This window comes from Curcuma longa, chromosome 20 (genome assembly GCF_044706935.1).
Source record: "Curcuma longa cultivar G26 ecotype Majalengka, Jawa Barat chromosome 20, ITB_CL_G26_1.1, whole genome shotgun sequence".
Lineage (NCBI taxonomy): Eukaryota > Viridiplantae > Streptophyta > Magnoliopsida > Zingiberales > Zingiberaceae > Curcuma > Curcuma longa.
This window is the reverse complement of record NC_133880.1, coordinates 5,647,272-5,661,554: the sequence shown is the minus strand read 5'-3', so window position 1 is coordinate 5,661,554 and position 14,283 is coordinate 5,647,272. Positions and strand designations below refer to the sequence as shown.

The 14,283-nt window shown below is 38.6% G+C and overlaps 4 protein-coding genes across 5 annotated transcripts; 2 read left to right on the top strand and 2 right to left on the bottom strand.

Annotated features, from left to right (window-relative positions):
• Positions 1 to 2,295: 2,295 nt before the first annotated feature.
• On the bottom strand, positions 2,296 to 3,505 carry LOC141813789 (protein WHAT'S THIS FACTOR 1 homolog, chloroplastic). Its single transcript, XM_074701771.1, has one exon. It carries the CDS (start codon positions 3,503 to 3,505, stop codon positions 2,375 to 2,377), a length of 1,131 nt encoding a protein of 376 aa, XP_074557872.1. The 3' UTR covers positions 2,296 to 2,374.
• Positions 3,506 to 5,569: 2,064 nt separating this feature from the next.
• LOC141812882 (putative calcium-binding protein CML19) lies at positions 5,570 to 6,106 on the top strand. Its single transcript, XM_074700831.1, has one exon. It carries the CDS (start codon positions 5,570 to 5,572, stop codon positions 6,104 to 6,106), a length of 537 nt encoding a protein of 178 aa, XP_074556932.1.
• A 381-nt stretch (positions 6,107 to 6,487) lies between these two features.
• LOC141813400 (transcription initiation factor TFIID subunit 8-like) lies at positions 6,488 to 8,103 on the top strand. Of its 2 annotated transcripts, none has more exons than XM_074701365.1 (3): positions 6,488 to 6,561; positions 6,650 to 6,729; positions 6,823 to 8,103. In XM_074701365.1, exon 3 carries the CDS (start codon positions 6,845 to 6,847, stop codon positions 7,925 to 7,927), a length of 1,083 nt encoding a protein of 360 aa, XP_074557466.1. In that variant the 5' UTR covers positions 6,488 to 6,561; positions 6,650 to 6,729; positions 6,823 to 6,844; the 3' UTR covers positions 7,928 to 8,103. The 2 variants fall into 2 exon arrangements, with proteins under 2 accessions (XP_074557466.1, XP_074557467.1); XM_074701366.1 differs by having other exon boundaries at positions 6,650 to 6,741.
• A 241-nt stretch (positions 8,104 to 8,344) lies between these two features.
• LOC141813399 (tRNA (guanine(26)-N(2))-dimethyltransferase 2-like) lies at positions 8,345 to 14,078 on the bottom strand. The gene is made up of 12 exons (XM_074701364.1): positions 13,798 to 14,078; positions 12,821 to 13,165; positions 12,583 to 12,670; positions 12,355 to 12,476; positions 11,402 to 11,541; positions 11,218 to 11,290; positions 10,991 to 11,079; positions 10,760 to 10,865; positions 10,425 to 10,637; positions 9,754 to 9,948; positions 9,542 to 9,619; positions 8,345 to 8,843 (listed from the first exon to the last, which is right to left on the bottom strand). The coding sequence occupies exons 1-12, from the start codon at positions 13,900 to 13,902 to the stop codon at positions 8,550 to 8,552; spliced, it is 1,848 nt and encodes a 615-aa protein (XP_074557465.1). The 5' UTR covers positions 13,903 to 14,078; the 3' UTR covers positions 8,345 to 8,549.
• Between the last annotated feature and the right edge of the window lie 205 nt (positions 14,079 to 14,283).

Sequence of the window (14,283 nt, the reverse complement as noted above, 5' to 3'; positions counted from 1 at the left end):
GTATTAGATCAAAGAAATGACATAATGATACTTAAGAAGTTACTAATCCAGCTACCAGCTACTTCACCTTAGCCACAATTTTAGCCTCAAACTTGATTGCTTCATACTTACATCCCTGAGAAAGATGACCAATAAAAGAATGCTATTTTTCAAAGGGAAAAAAAGAGAGGAGAAGAAATGGCAGGCAGATGGTCTGCCCTGTAGTAAGATGGAAGATATCACGTTATATACAATAAGTAAGCAAAATTTAGTTATATCATGACATAGATAGTATAACAGACTATAAAGGTATACCATCCATCCTATAAAAACAAGATCTATATATTACCCTTTCTTACGACACTACATGCTCATGCTGAGGCAGAAAAACAAAACCAACACCAAAAGATGGAATTATAAATGGTCATAACTGTGAGCTGAACCAATGAGTATAATCTTCTTATAAATTGAAAAAGGCCCTTTCATGCTCCAATATACTCTAATTTCATATGATCCCAGTACATGTTCAAATAGGTTGTGCGAAAATTCTTTTCACATCCTATGGTATGAGTTCATGAATATTCATGTCATTGTATCTCATAGATCATGGTTAGATACATATATTTCATTGTGTTCCTGCCACAGAGTAAAAGGAGATGAATCTATAGTGATTTATCATCCAGATCTTAATCATATTAGTATAGGAGATTTCAAGAAAGTTTTCTGTAAAATTGCTTCACTTCATTAAGCACACTGCGAATTGTTGCGTTGGATTAAAAAGGTAGTTAAAATCTACTAGAACTAGGTGATCAAAGTACATAGCTGCCTCATTACTTCTGTGATTATTAACCTAACTTAAAAACCAGCACATCTGGGAAACAAGTCTTCAGATTCGTACATAAACCACATAACTCAGTCCAAGTATCACAACCTTGTTTAGTAACTATTTTTCCCCACTTCATGATGGTCAAAAATGGTGTTTTCTGTAGAGTGAAATTTTTTTTCCTAGCGAGATTGCTACTAGTAGTTTCAACCAACTATAACTCTAGAGATGAATTGGCATTACTGGTTGTTTAAACTTCTTATCTTGATGTTCTCTCAAGCCTGGTATTGTAATTCAGAAGGAACTAAAGGTACCACTCTCTATCCAAGTAGGGCAAGCTACTTTATGATGAGCATAGCAAGTTCATCATTCAGCTATCTCTCCACAATTTGTTCAAATTGACCAAATAAAAATCAAAGATAATTTTTCAGTAGATGATTGGTTTTGGATGATAAACTGAAATCTATAGGTTGGATACATCAAAATATACTAATATTTACCAATTTATGCATTAAATATAGATGAAAAACTTTAATCCCAATAAGATACAGTTTTTTGAACTTTGGGTTTTGACTTCTAAGAGTTAGCATAGTAGCCTGCAAAGTTATACTGATTAGTAAACAAACAGTGACTACACTAGATCCATTCGAAAAAGGAAAAAATGAATGTGGTAGAATTGCCATATTCAGGAGTTTATATATTTCGCTAGAGATTCTAAGAGGAGTAGAGAGCTACTGAAAAATACAAGTGGCGTTATAATTGTCCTAACCAAATCATCTGCTTCCAATGAAAAGCCATTTCTCTATGATTTTTTAAAGTACAACGGCTTCAACTATTCCCTTCTCATTATGCTTGGATTAAGTAATTATGTGCCTCAATAGAGTATATAATTGCCCTAATTCCAAGATGAATTTGTTCTTGATCAAGGCAATTTTCAATGATGGAGCAAGTACAGGCATGACTTTGTTAACAAGAGATTCTAATATGATATCGGGAATTGCATGGACAACAATGTGTGTCAGACATTTAGTTTGTTATACATCCTCCGCAAGGAAGACAAACTCATCCATATAACATTCCTAATACTCCATGATTCAAGAGAATTTGTACTACTGGTACAAACAAGTCATAAGCATTTCAATATTCACTCTAAAATACTGTGACATTCACTCTACAATACAGTGATATTTTTCATACAGAAGCTATTCTGAGACAATGATAATGAGAGAAAAAAAAAAGATGCATGCAATTGAGTTGTGGAATCAATATTTTCAATGCTATAAGCAATATAATCAGTATGAGCCTTATAGCCTTAGAACTTCAGTATATAGTTCCATATATAACCATAAGTTGTTATTCCAAGAATCTAGGTTACCTATGCTAGTACGCAATTCAATTTCAATTTTTTATCATCTCATAAAATCTAGCCTACTACAGCATGTATAACATGCCCTAGAGAGGTTATCTACCAGACAAGAAGGATAGATTTGAGCTGAGTGGAAAGCCAATATTATCTAGCCAGCAGATGAATAATAGACATCAAGACAGCAATGTGCCCTCACAACAGTCAAATCAAACTGGTAATGCATTTTGCAGATCAGGGCTAGGCCTTCCGATGAGTGCCACAAACCTATCACGGAATTGCAACAGAGGGCATTTTTCAATAAGATTGAATCCATCATAAGCTTCTTTAAGGAAGACAGTGCTATGCGCACCCTTATTTGTGATATAGAAAATTCCATGATTCTTAACCAAGCAAAGCAACAGTCTGCAAGGCAGCTGATACTCATCATGGAATGCATCCAATTTATCAGATGTCAGACGTTTTTCCATGGTCAAACTCAGCAATTCATGCAACACAGCCACCGCCCGCTTCCTCGCCTGTGGAGTGGCAAACTGGACACTCCTTGCATTCAAATAAGGTGAAGGAAACGCCATCTTTTGCCACTTAACCATTTCCTCCAGGAAATGCTTATTCGCCCGAAAGCCAGCTGCAAACTTCAATTTGAAAGCAAACGGCCCGACGATGTTACCATCTCTAGGAACTACCTTGGTCTTCATCGGAGCACTAGCAAGGTCCAATTTTTCCTCACGAGCAGTGACCGCCAAGGAAGAATCCCAGGTCTCCAGGAAAAGGTAATCCACCCCGTTAACCTTCTTTACAGAAAAGAAGTCAGGGTACTTGGGAATCAACCGGGCTTTGAAATCATGAGGCAGACCGAGGTCGGACTCGATGAGCTCGATCTTCTCCAAGGGGATCTGGCAATCCATCGACATCATGAGAAGTTTCCTCAGGTTCCTCACCACGATGGGCTCCATCATCTCCCTAGCGCAGGCCTCCTGGGCGGAGACCCTCTCGGCCTTGTCGGTGAGGCGGACGGAGATGGGGGCGCGGGAGTCAGATCCGCCGGAGACCTTGAATACGGATGGGTGCCGCTCGATGAGGGAGAGGAAGTTCCACTTCTGGACGAAGCCAACCTCCTTCTCGAGGTCGCGGAGGAGGATGGAGCGGTCCCTGCGGGCGGTGAGGATGGAGCAGAGACGGAGAAGGAGAGCCGGCTTCTTCTGGAGGTCGACATATTTGTCAAGCTCGAGGACGCGATGGTACACCTTCTTCTTCGGCCGTCGGCCGGCGGCGGAGGAGAAGGGTTGGCATCGGAGGCGGGCAGCAAGGAACGAGGGATCGATTCGACTCCGATACATTTTTTTTTTTCAATTTCCTCTTTTTTAAGGTTAATTTTCTTTTTAATAGTGCAGTGGTCTTTAAGATTAACGCCGCCGATCCACAGGATCATCTCGCTCCACGTGAGCCCCAGCACTTAATTGGGCCGTTCTATTACTATTAAATTGGGCCTAGGTTATGATTAAAAAATCATTTTACCCCTCTAAAATTTATCATTTTTAATATGTCCTCCAATTGTATAGCATGGCTTGGTATTGTGTTCAACACACATCAATTAATAGGTCGATATTAAACCTTAAGTTTCTATTTCATTGTTATTTCATTACAAGTCATATTTATTTAGTCCATAAAAGGATATTCCCTTTTATAATTAGATTAAAAGGCCTACAAGGCTCACTAGCTAAACTTACCTTCCTAATTTTTGTAGTCCTACAAGTTATTTGCTTAGCCTTAATGAAGTGATCTCTATACTCTCTATGAGCTCATGATTAAAGGAATGCATTAATGCAACTGAATTAATATGCCTCGCCAATGTCTACATGTCTTTTTGGTTGCTCCATTTGTTAGGGTACATGTAAGAGGGAATACCTAATTAACCAATGTATGCATTAACTTGGAAGCTAGGTCATTAATGCACATAATAAATAAGCAGGTAGCTAGGTTATCTCCACGACTTATTCTTAAGCTTCATACTTAGCACAAGTCACCCCATTATTATGAAAAATAATCCATTGGAGGAAAGAAAAGAAAATATGAGAAAGAAAAGAGAGAAGAAAAGATGGGCATTGTGAATTCAGTCACTAATTTTCTTTTGAGCATGCATGTCAGCGCAAATGTTGTGCTATAGATTTCATGATCTAAATTCTAAATATGTGGTGATTCATCACTAATTTAATTAGCTTTGGTAGATCTATGTCAACTAGCTAGCCTTTGATATTGTGCATAGAATAACTTCTTGTTAGAGAATTGTGATGTGAGTTATTGGGTTATGACAAGGAATATCAATGAAGAAAACTATAAGAGAAATTATTTTTTAGGTAATGCTTGTTTGCCCGAAAGTCTCAACTTGAAAGTAGTCTGCCTGACGATGTTATCATCTCTAGGAACTACATGGGTTTTCATTGGAGCATTGATTTTATCCACTTATTAATCAAAGAGATATCTCCTATATCACCTTGTTGATTCCAGTAGGGGTGAGTAAAAGTTTATTAAATCAAATAAACGGATTAAATTTAAAATTTTAATTATTTCAAAATTTTAATTTTTCCCCTAAAATAATCGATTATATCTGTTAATTTGGTTGTGTTTTGATATCCAAAATAAAAAAATTAACCAATAAATTCTTAAGTGAACTTAAAAATCTCTAACTAATAAGTAAATCTTCCATATTACTTAAAATGTTGGATTAATTTGAGTTTTGATCGAATTAATCAATATTTTATCAGTTAGGTTTGTTCGATTGTTATTGAAAAATTCGATCAGTTTGATTAGTTCGAATAATTTGATTTGTTAAATTTCAGTTGTTCAGTTCGATTCGATTTTTATCGAAAATGCAGCCCTAAATTCAAATACACAACATGAAAAGCACCACTTTAATAAATATATATTATCAACTCACTTATCCAAGATCATTCAACATAATCTTTTACTTTTACTTGAGCAAATGTACAAAATGGTCTCCATCCTCAATCCATCAGCCCTAACAAAAACATACAATAACGTATATGATTCATTAACCACACTCACATCAAGTACATGAATTTGGTATTTAATTATGCCACTATAAAACTAGAACTACACTAATCAATTAGATAATCACCACCAAGTGACATAAGAACCTACCAAATACCCCTTTAAGGAAGCTCCCTCGAACCTTCCTGATGTCTCTATTCGGCACAGTTCGTATTCCATTTTCACTTAACTAATCCCTTTTATATTCACTATAATTTTCATTATTTGATTATTTTTTAAATTTAATTAATAATAATTATAATTATATTGTCATCATTCCACACACACTCACTCAATAAATCTACGTGTTCGATCCTCACGATTCATTTGAAGCGTGCATGGCCCATGCAAACATGTCGCAGAGGAAAAAAACGATCGGCCTCCTGTGCTGCCTCCAGGTAGACGTCGATGAGCCCTCCCCGGCAGCAAGGTCCTCGTCGACGTCGTCCTCCGGAAAAGGACGACGGCGGGACCGCGTTCAGGAGCTTCTGGAGGTGTTCCGGCACTTCGACCGGGACGGAGATGGGAAGATTTCGGCGGCGGAGCTGCTGGAGTTCTTTGTGTCGATCGGGGAGGCTATGGGGGAGGACGAGGCTGCGGAGGCGGTGGCTGAGCTAGACGTGGACGGCGACGGGAAGCTGGACTTCGGCGACTTCGCCCGGATGATGGTGGAGGGAGCGGGAACAGAGGAGGAGGAGATGAGGAGGGTGTTCGGAGCCTTCGAGTCGGCGAAGGGGTCGGGGAGGATCGACGCCGCGGGGCTCCGGAGGACGCTCAGTCGCCTGGGGGAGGACCGGTCGGTGGCGGAGTGCGAGGCGATGATCCAGGCGTTCGACCTCGACGGCGACGGCGAGCTCGACTTCCACGAGTTCAACCTCATGATGACTTAAACATTGTAAATATTTAATCAGAAGGGGGTTTATTGAAAAGTTGCAAGGAAGTGTACTTGTTAAATACGTATTTTATAATTTGTAGATAAGGGCCTTAGATGTCAATAAGAAAAATATATGGAGTTTCGGGCGTATTCGCAGTTGATTTGACTGGCTGCACTCGTCCGGTCCGCTGCGGTTCAATTCCAGTAATGATGGGCATAGGGTTCCCAGTCCTGTCGCGGGTCCCGCAGACACTCAAGTCAAAGTGCTGACTCGACGGAGCACAAACAGTCAATCGAACCGTCCATCTAGCGCCACGTGTTTTCCTTCAATCTCATGCTCGGAAGACCCTCGACTTCGATAAATATCTAGAGAACCCCAAATCTTTCTCGCTCTCTGATCGTCTCGCAAACTCTAGGGTTTATCAATCCACGGCCTCGTTGATCGGCCTCGTCAACGAACAATTTCGAAAGGTGGTAATCTTGTTCCAGTATTGCTTGTTTCTCTCTGCTTCTAAGTTTTTTTGCGAGCTAAATCATTTATTTTCTCCCCCATCCGTAGCTTGTCCGATCTTGGACGAATTGTTTGGCTTCGCACTGCGCTTGTTGGTTGAGAAGCTACTGAAATCGACAACTTTTTGGGTATTCAAAGAAGTCTGTCACAAATTTGCAAATCGCGCAAGCTTTTCAGCATGTTTTGAACATTGGTGATTGGTAAAGACTTGATTTTTGTAGCTGATGATATGATCGATTGAATATGAGCGATGGGGAAGAGGCGAGCGGAAGAAATCAGCTGACCTGCTGGAAGAGATGGCGGCCTTCGGAAGGTGGGGATTTCGGCCACTCCGTCGCCAAGGTCGCCGTCTCCAAGATTTGTGAGACACATGGGTTCCACGGAACGCAGCGGTCTGCGAACTACGCCTTCTCGAATGTCGCTGTCAGATACATCTGCAAGCTAGGCGAAACTGCCAACTTTTATGCTAATTTGGCTGGCAGAACGTGTTGCAATGTCTTTGATGTATTACGGGGGTTGCAAGATTTGGGCTCGTCGAGGGGTTATCCAGGAGCATCTGATTCTCAGATATGCATTTTGAGTTCTGGTATTATCGAAGAGATCATCCAGTTTGTAAACTCAGAAGTGAATGCCCCATTTCAGCCACCTATTGTGAAATTTCCTATTTCTCGAATTCCCAAGTGTACTCCCAGCTTTGCTCAAGTTGGGGAGGTGCCAGTCGGAAATCACATTCCTGATTGGCTTCCTAGGTTCCCTGATCCTAACACATATAGCCGTGTGGAGGTTTGCAACAAGAGGATCACTGACACTAAAGATGACCATGTCGATCAAGAAAGTAAGCGGAGGAAAGCAGAGAGATCTTTGTTGAGCTTACAGAAGCAGCTTGGTTTCAATGTCTCAGCTCGGTTTCAGCTGACCAACGATGGTGATCTTAGGAAGGGTAAGAGTAAGAGAGTGGCTGGTAACAATCCATTTCTGGCTCCTCCTTTTTTATTCAACGAGAAAGAGATAATTGAGATTGCTATTCCACAAGAAGTAGACGCTGTCAAGAGGTCAGTGGAAATTGAGACATCCAAAGTTGGTTCCCTTGATTTCAATGATAGTGAAAAAAGTATCCTCCCTGGTAACAGACCTGCAATTCGTTTCAAGATTGGAGTTGACAAAAGATCTATACCCACACTACTCTCCACTAATATGTTAGATGCTAAAAGGAATTCATTGTTTATGATGGATGATGAGAAAGATGACAAGAAGAAGAGAGAAGAGAATATACTAAAGGAAGTTACTGATAAACCTCATTATCTTACCCAGAATGGGTCACAATAATTTGCTTGTACAATAGAAAACTTGGCAGACATGTTGGACTACTAACAGATTAGCTTGCGAAGTCCAAGATCTTCATTAGCTGAGAGCTACTTTATTTAGCTTTGAACTTTTATTCTGAATCTATGAATAATCATGCATGTATCATTATTTTGAAATCTATTACTATAAAGTCCAAGATCTTTCCCAAGATCTTTTCTGCCTAAATTAGTAAATTTATTCATTCACTTAATGGCTTAACTTACTGATTGGAATTGTTTCTTTAACTTTTTTTCTAAAAAAATCAACATGTTTCATGTGTAGCAAATAAATTTTACGAAATTATTTATCTTATTTATTTTCACTTTAAGTTCTTTTTTAATAGAAACTAATTGTTCAAAATAGAGAATAAAAAGAAAAAAGGTGCAACTCACTCATGCGTTCAAGAATGCAAACGATCCTTGTATATTTGACCTTGTGTCATATTTAACTCAAAAAGAATAATACATTTCAACTATAAGACAGGACTGCACCTAGATCAAAACCACCACAACAATCAAGCACAATCAAATTTCAAGACAATCCAAATCCAAACAGTCGTGACGATTAGTAAGAGGACGAGGATGACGACGACGATGATGATCACTCAGCAATCATTTGCCACTGTAATTGTAGTCTTTTGTCGCTTCGTAGCGGGCTCTTCTTGGTTTGAATTTGCAGTTTGTTCATTTTGTTCTACCTCCCGTACTTCTTCAGTTTCAGATTCTTTGCCGAGCGACTTGCTCACTATGTCAGGGCCCAATAAAGAGGAGTGCTTGCTTGTGATTTGCCTCCCTGCCTTAACCTTAGGCCCCCAATGCCTCTCTGGGTTAGGAAGGTATCTTACCTCCTTTTTAACTTTCGCTTTGCTGAGTGAAGCAGCTGCCCGGGCAAAATTTGCCTGTGACACGGGGAGAGAAGTATTCGTTATCTGACAGTAAACATACTTGAATCAGAGTTTTGTGCTATTAACATTGTTTGGCTACTGATCCAAATTCACTAAATTCAAGTTAACAGTAGTTTACTTATCTAAGCCTATAAACCCTTTATTGGCTCACAACTCTCCATGTAAACGCTCAACTAACATGTAATAATAATCTGTGGTTAAGGCTCTGCAACTTTAGTCAAGGCCTAATATTCAACTCATAGTCGATGCCCAATGGCAACTCATCATGTCTGATATTAGATCCTCTCTCGTATTAATTGTCACAAGTCTTATCCATGTAGATGAGAGCATTGGTGTTCACTATGTTAGACTCAATAAATGATCCAAAATGCTTACGATCAAATTAATAGTAGTCGATGCATCTAAACAAATAAGCTAATTCCATTGTCCCAAAACTTATCCTGTGAAACTAAACTGGGATGTCACATGAAGGATCTCAATCTTCAAGGCAAATGCATCAAGTGCATCGCAGCACATTATGCATAGTATAGACATGCACATGCTATCTTTTCTTCCTTAGATTCCTAAAGCGGCATCAGATTGCCAATGAGCAACATGCTACCGTGGCCAAAATGTGAAACAAGTTTTTCAGATGAAGGAGTTCATATTTGTTCAGAGTGATTAAATAGCAGAGATAGAGGGATAAGTCATACTTGCACTTTTGGTTCTTTGGCGAGTATCACTGTTCCTGAATTGTCTTGTGGTTGTGCCTTGACAGGGTGATTCTTTACCTGGGAACATGCCATGCAAAAGAAACTATAAGTCAATATCCACTTTGTGTTCCACAAACAACATGGAGATGAAGTAATTGACGAAAAACAATAATGTAGCTAGAAGCAATTTAAGAGAGGGATCAAGTAACTACCCAACAACGCATGATGTCCCAAATGACATCCATTGGAGCATTGGTTTTGAGCCCTAAAGGATTCACATGACTTCCTGAAATTTGAAACCCAGCATTGATGACTGCAGAGCGGAAAACAACTGCAGGCGGGGAAGTGCACTTGAGTGTTGCACATAAACTGTGGAGACTTACAAAGAGAGGAACATTGTGTAGTTCCTGCACATGTTACAAACAAACTTAAGGTTCGATTTCTAAGAAAGATTTACAATATAATTAGAAGTTTAATAGCAGTTCCAATGGTACCATGAACTGGTGTATATATTCTCTGGCGGATAAAAGGGAAAAAAAACCAGCTTATTACAATCAATAGCAAGATGGAAAAAAACATCTAGCTTATAATTAGATATTTATTTAGTTACTAGTGTATTTTGAAATAGTACACAAAAGAAAAGTTTCCAGATAATACAGTGTAAATTAAAAGGATCAAAAAAGTTGTAAATATTACCAAGACTATTCCCACAATGACCAAGAAAAGTAATTGTCAGATTCAGATGACAAATCCAAGGTAAAGAGAAACTTTGAGTATAAAAATAGATGTTATTTCACTGAGCATTACAGATTAAACAAATGAGACTTTGCATAATTGAAATGCACAATATAGTAAGAAAAAGTAGCTAGAAGAAGGGGTTAACCTCTGAGATAGTAGTGAGCACAGCAGAAATTTTCTCATAAGCAGGATATCTTTCCTTCATAGCTTTAACATTAGCTAAAATGGAATTTATCCATTGTTTGTCATGGATTGGAGCAGACCAAATAGGACCACCCATGTTAAACCTCTTTCCACAATCACTGCACTCTTGAGGAACCACAGGACCATATCCAGGAGCAAATTTGACGCTATTATCCTTTAAATAAAACAAATCAAAAATCAAACACTAGGCATAATATGATGAGATGCTATTTCTAGACTTGGGGAAAAATAAGATAGATTCTAATGAAAAGGAATATGATCAGAGTAAGAGCTTACCTTACAAACAGTCCTCCCAAGACTTTGGAGATGGAAAGAATCACAACCCACACACTGGTAAACGTATGAGAGTTTAAGAGGTGCATCTTTTATTGCACTTGCTGAGCTGCATAGAAGATCACAGAAAGAGCACTATGTGAGGATTAAAAGGGTACAAATTGTATCCTACCACCTCAATTTACATCTATCTCCAATTTTCAAATACAACGGACAAGGTAGAAGGCAACTTACGTGAATATCCGAACAAAAACTCGGACATAGAAATCCATATAAACAGAGAGGATAGGGACAGTGTATCGCTTGTAGCGATTTGCATGACTCTGCATTAGAAGATGGTAAACTGATAATTAAAAAACATCAATGTTTACTATTAATCAAATTTATGAAGCTTCAGTTTTATTCATCTATCTATCAAAAAACACCAGGTGTATTGGTCCAAAGATCATAGTGTAAAATACCTCAATGCATGCAAGGAGGATCCTCAATGCCATCTCATGGCAATATTTCCCTTTCACAGGATAGGAGCCATACCTATTTTTCAATAGAAAACTTGGATATTAAAACCAGAACGTGTCATTTTCATTTTATTTATTTATTTTTTCTTTTTGCGTGTGTGCGCAAAAGCATTGTTGCAAACCTTACTTTGAATGGCAAACCTCTCCATTGTTTCCACAAAGAACTGCCATATCAGTGGCTGTACACATCAGAATTCCTCCATCGGCAACTGATTGTACAGCTGAGTCCAGAAATACAGATGGTGAACCGTAAGGATCAAGATCCACCTGCAACAAAATTGTGACACTTACATTCAACTCTCCATTCATTACAAATATATTGACATATCAAGATATGGAAAATAGCAGTACCTTGCAACATATTTGATAAAAGTCTATTTGATTAATATTACTTCAAGCATATTCATAAGTAATCTTGGTCATATTCGACTGAATATAAAGAAAATTTACAGAACATTTGTACAACTACAGTGCCATAGAAAAGTGTTTGTCCTCATATAACTTTGATGAATATCAAGAATTGTGAAAGGAGAAAGGATCCACAACTAGCTTTCATGTTAGCAAGTAAGAGTACCATAAGTCCACAATACATCTTGAGATTAGATGCAACCATGAAACATTCTAAATAAGCCACATTTTTTAATCCTTCATTTCAGATCCTAAAACGTTTTGAGTTTTTACTTCCCTTCAAGCTATTGCAAAACAGACAGACTGAAGAGAGACCAAATTGAGAAAATTTAGAAGACAGCAATAGCTTGATCAAGTACTGTGGACCATTTACTAGTACCAAAACAGATATGCAAAGGCCCATGAACCACAAGTGTGCCTATATTGAATTAATATGCAATCTCAATGACGCAAACACACTACCATCATTCTCCTCTCCACTCACTGAATTGACACAAGCACACTACCTACATTCTCCTCTCCACTCACTGAATTATATATAACTTTTACTCCAACTATTTCTCTCCCTACAACTAAGTGGCAAATTGAACAAATAGACAAATACTAACAAAAATATGGGGAAAAAATTAGGAAGGGAGTGAAATATATAATTTGAAGAAAAAAAATGTTTACCACATCGAATTCCTTCTGATGAGTGAGCATATAAACTCGAGCATCTGCAAGATAAGCCTCTACTTTTGAGCAAGTGACAGAACCATTAAATTTTATATTTCTATTGCAAGCCTCAATTGATGCTGCACAAAGAAAAAAAAAGTAGTAGAAGAAAAATTAGGCCTATGGTTCAATATCCAAACAACAAAAAATTATAATCTATTGAATCTACAATTCCAATTAAAGAACCTTTGTCATTGTCTAAAGCAATAACTTTCCCAATCCCTTCTACTTCACGGGCATATCGCAGAGCTCTTAATCCTGAAGCTGCCAAAGCCTATAAATTCATGTAGTGCAAAACATAAAACTATTAGTAGAACAACCACAGATGTATGTCTTTATAAGAGAATGGCAACTTACAGTCCAGACTCATTGGTACACACAAATCCAGTGAAATAATCATGCTAAAAAAGTACATGTGACTCACCTCAAGAACTTTAGGCGCCTTGGGTTCTTGTTTTCCTCTCAAAGGAATATTTATGCATTCTTCTAAAGCAGTTTTTTCTTCCCTGTCTGAAATATATTTTGCTTCGCCATCATACTGATGATGTTGTACTTCAATCCCTTCATTGGCTTTTTCTGCAGTAGCTCCATTAGTTTTTTCATCTTCAATGGCACTTGAACTTCCATCTAAGGTAACAGATTCAGAAAATTTGCCATTGGGAATCTTGTTTAGAGATTTTCCCTTTTTGCTTAAATATGCATCATGCTCCTCTTTCTGCTTATCAATAAATGTCCTCAAAACAGCAATGGACATATCCCTGTTGTATACCTAATTCAAGTATTAAAGCAACAAGTTCAGGTAAAATGAATTACTGCAGCAAGATCACCTGGGCATTATAGGAAAAAAAAGGAAGCCTGAAACAAATTAGTTAACAACTTATCCAAAAAAGTTTAAGCTATTCGATAATCAAAATAGCTTGAAATAAATCTCAAGTACAAGAAAGTTTTATAAATCCCTTTCTGGAATACAAGTCTTCTAAAAATCAAGACAGGAACCAAACACTGGTACCTAATTTCACCCAGGACAATAGCAACATCTTAGTAATTGGCTCCATTAAACATCAGATTATCAAGAGAACCTATCATGTTTAAGTTTCATTGTCAAAGTTGATCAATTCGATTACCTAGTTTAGAGTGAGAGGTCTCAATCAACAAACAAACACAGTATGTCTGCTTTAGCAAAACGTTGTCAGGAAGAAGTGACTACGAATTGAGTTGAATATCCGAGTAAAGCACGAAAAAAAGTTGTTTTTCTTATATATGTATATAAAGTTTTAAACAAGGCAAGAGAAAAACGGAAGAAACGCAATCAAATCTTAGAAATAGGGAAAATTTTCCATTTAACCGTCCCAAAGCCCCAAAATTTAGTGAATTGCATCCAAGTGAATCACAGGATGCCACCTGAGCCTTGTTGAAGAAGACGGTGTTGCTGGAATGCATAAGGATCTCTGCCTCCCCTTCCTTGATGATCTGGTAGTTCCCGAGTTCGTCCTCGACGGCGCCCATCTCCGCTGGTCAAAATGCACCGGATTCCAACCGAAAAGCGAACAGTGATCACGGGAACAGTGCTGCGGATCCTGCGGGGAGAGGAATCTGGATGCACTTTCGAAAGGAGGAGAGGCGGCGAACCGTCCTAAAACCCTAGTTCATCTCCTTCCTCACCACGCCTCCATGTCGCACAAGTACCCCCAACTGTAATAAAACGGACCGATTCTTTTGTCACCCGATATCAAAAACTCAGTTTATTACCTGGCTTTTCATTAGACATCAGGTGTCCCGACGTGGGTGTGGGTCCCATGTTAGTGGGCCGTGGCCCAATCTGCTGTCTTATTGGGCTGACCCAATCCAGTTAGACCGCACGTCCGCACCCAAGATAACACGCGGCCA

What these genes read in the sequence shown, in the direction of transcription:
- LOC141813789 (XM_074701771.1), bottom strand. Translation starts at nt 3,505, where the DNA reads ATGTATCGGAGTCGAATCGATCCCTCGTTCCTTGCTGCCCGCCTCCGA.
- LOC141812882 (XM_074700831.1), top strand. Translation starts at nt 5,570, where the DNA reads ATGTCGCAGAGGAAAAAAACGATCGGCCTCCTGTGCTGCCTCCAGGTA.
- LOC141813400 (XM_074701365.1), top strand. Translation starts at nt 6,845, where the DNA reads ATGAGCGATGGGGAAGAGGCGAGCGGAAGAAATCAGCTGACCTGCTGG.
- LOC141813399 (XM_074701364.1), bottom strand. Translation starts at nt 13,902, where the DNA reads ATGGGCGCCGTCGAGGACGAACTCGGGAACTACCAGATCATCAAGGAA. An exon ending in TCCTCCTTGCATGCATTGAG is followed by an intron (nt 11,080 to 11,217) that starts GTATTTTACACT and finishes CTTCTAATGCAG; the next exon opens with AGTCATGCAAATCGCTACAA. An exon ending in CCAAAGAACCAAAAGTGCAA is followed by an intron (nt 8,844 to 9,541) that starts GTATGACTTATC and finishes CCCGTGTCACAG; the next exon opens with GCAAATTTTGCCCGGGCAGC.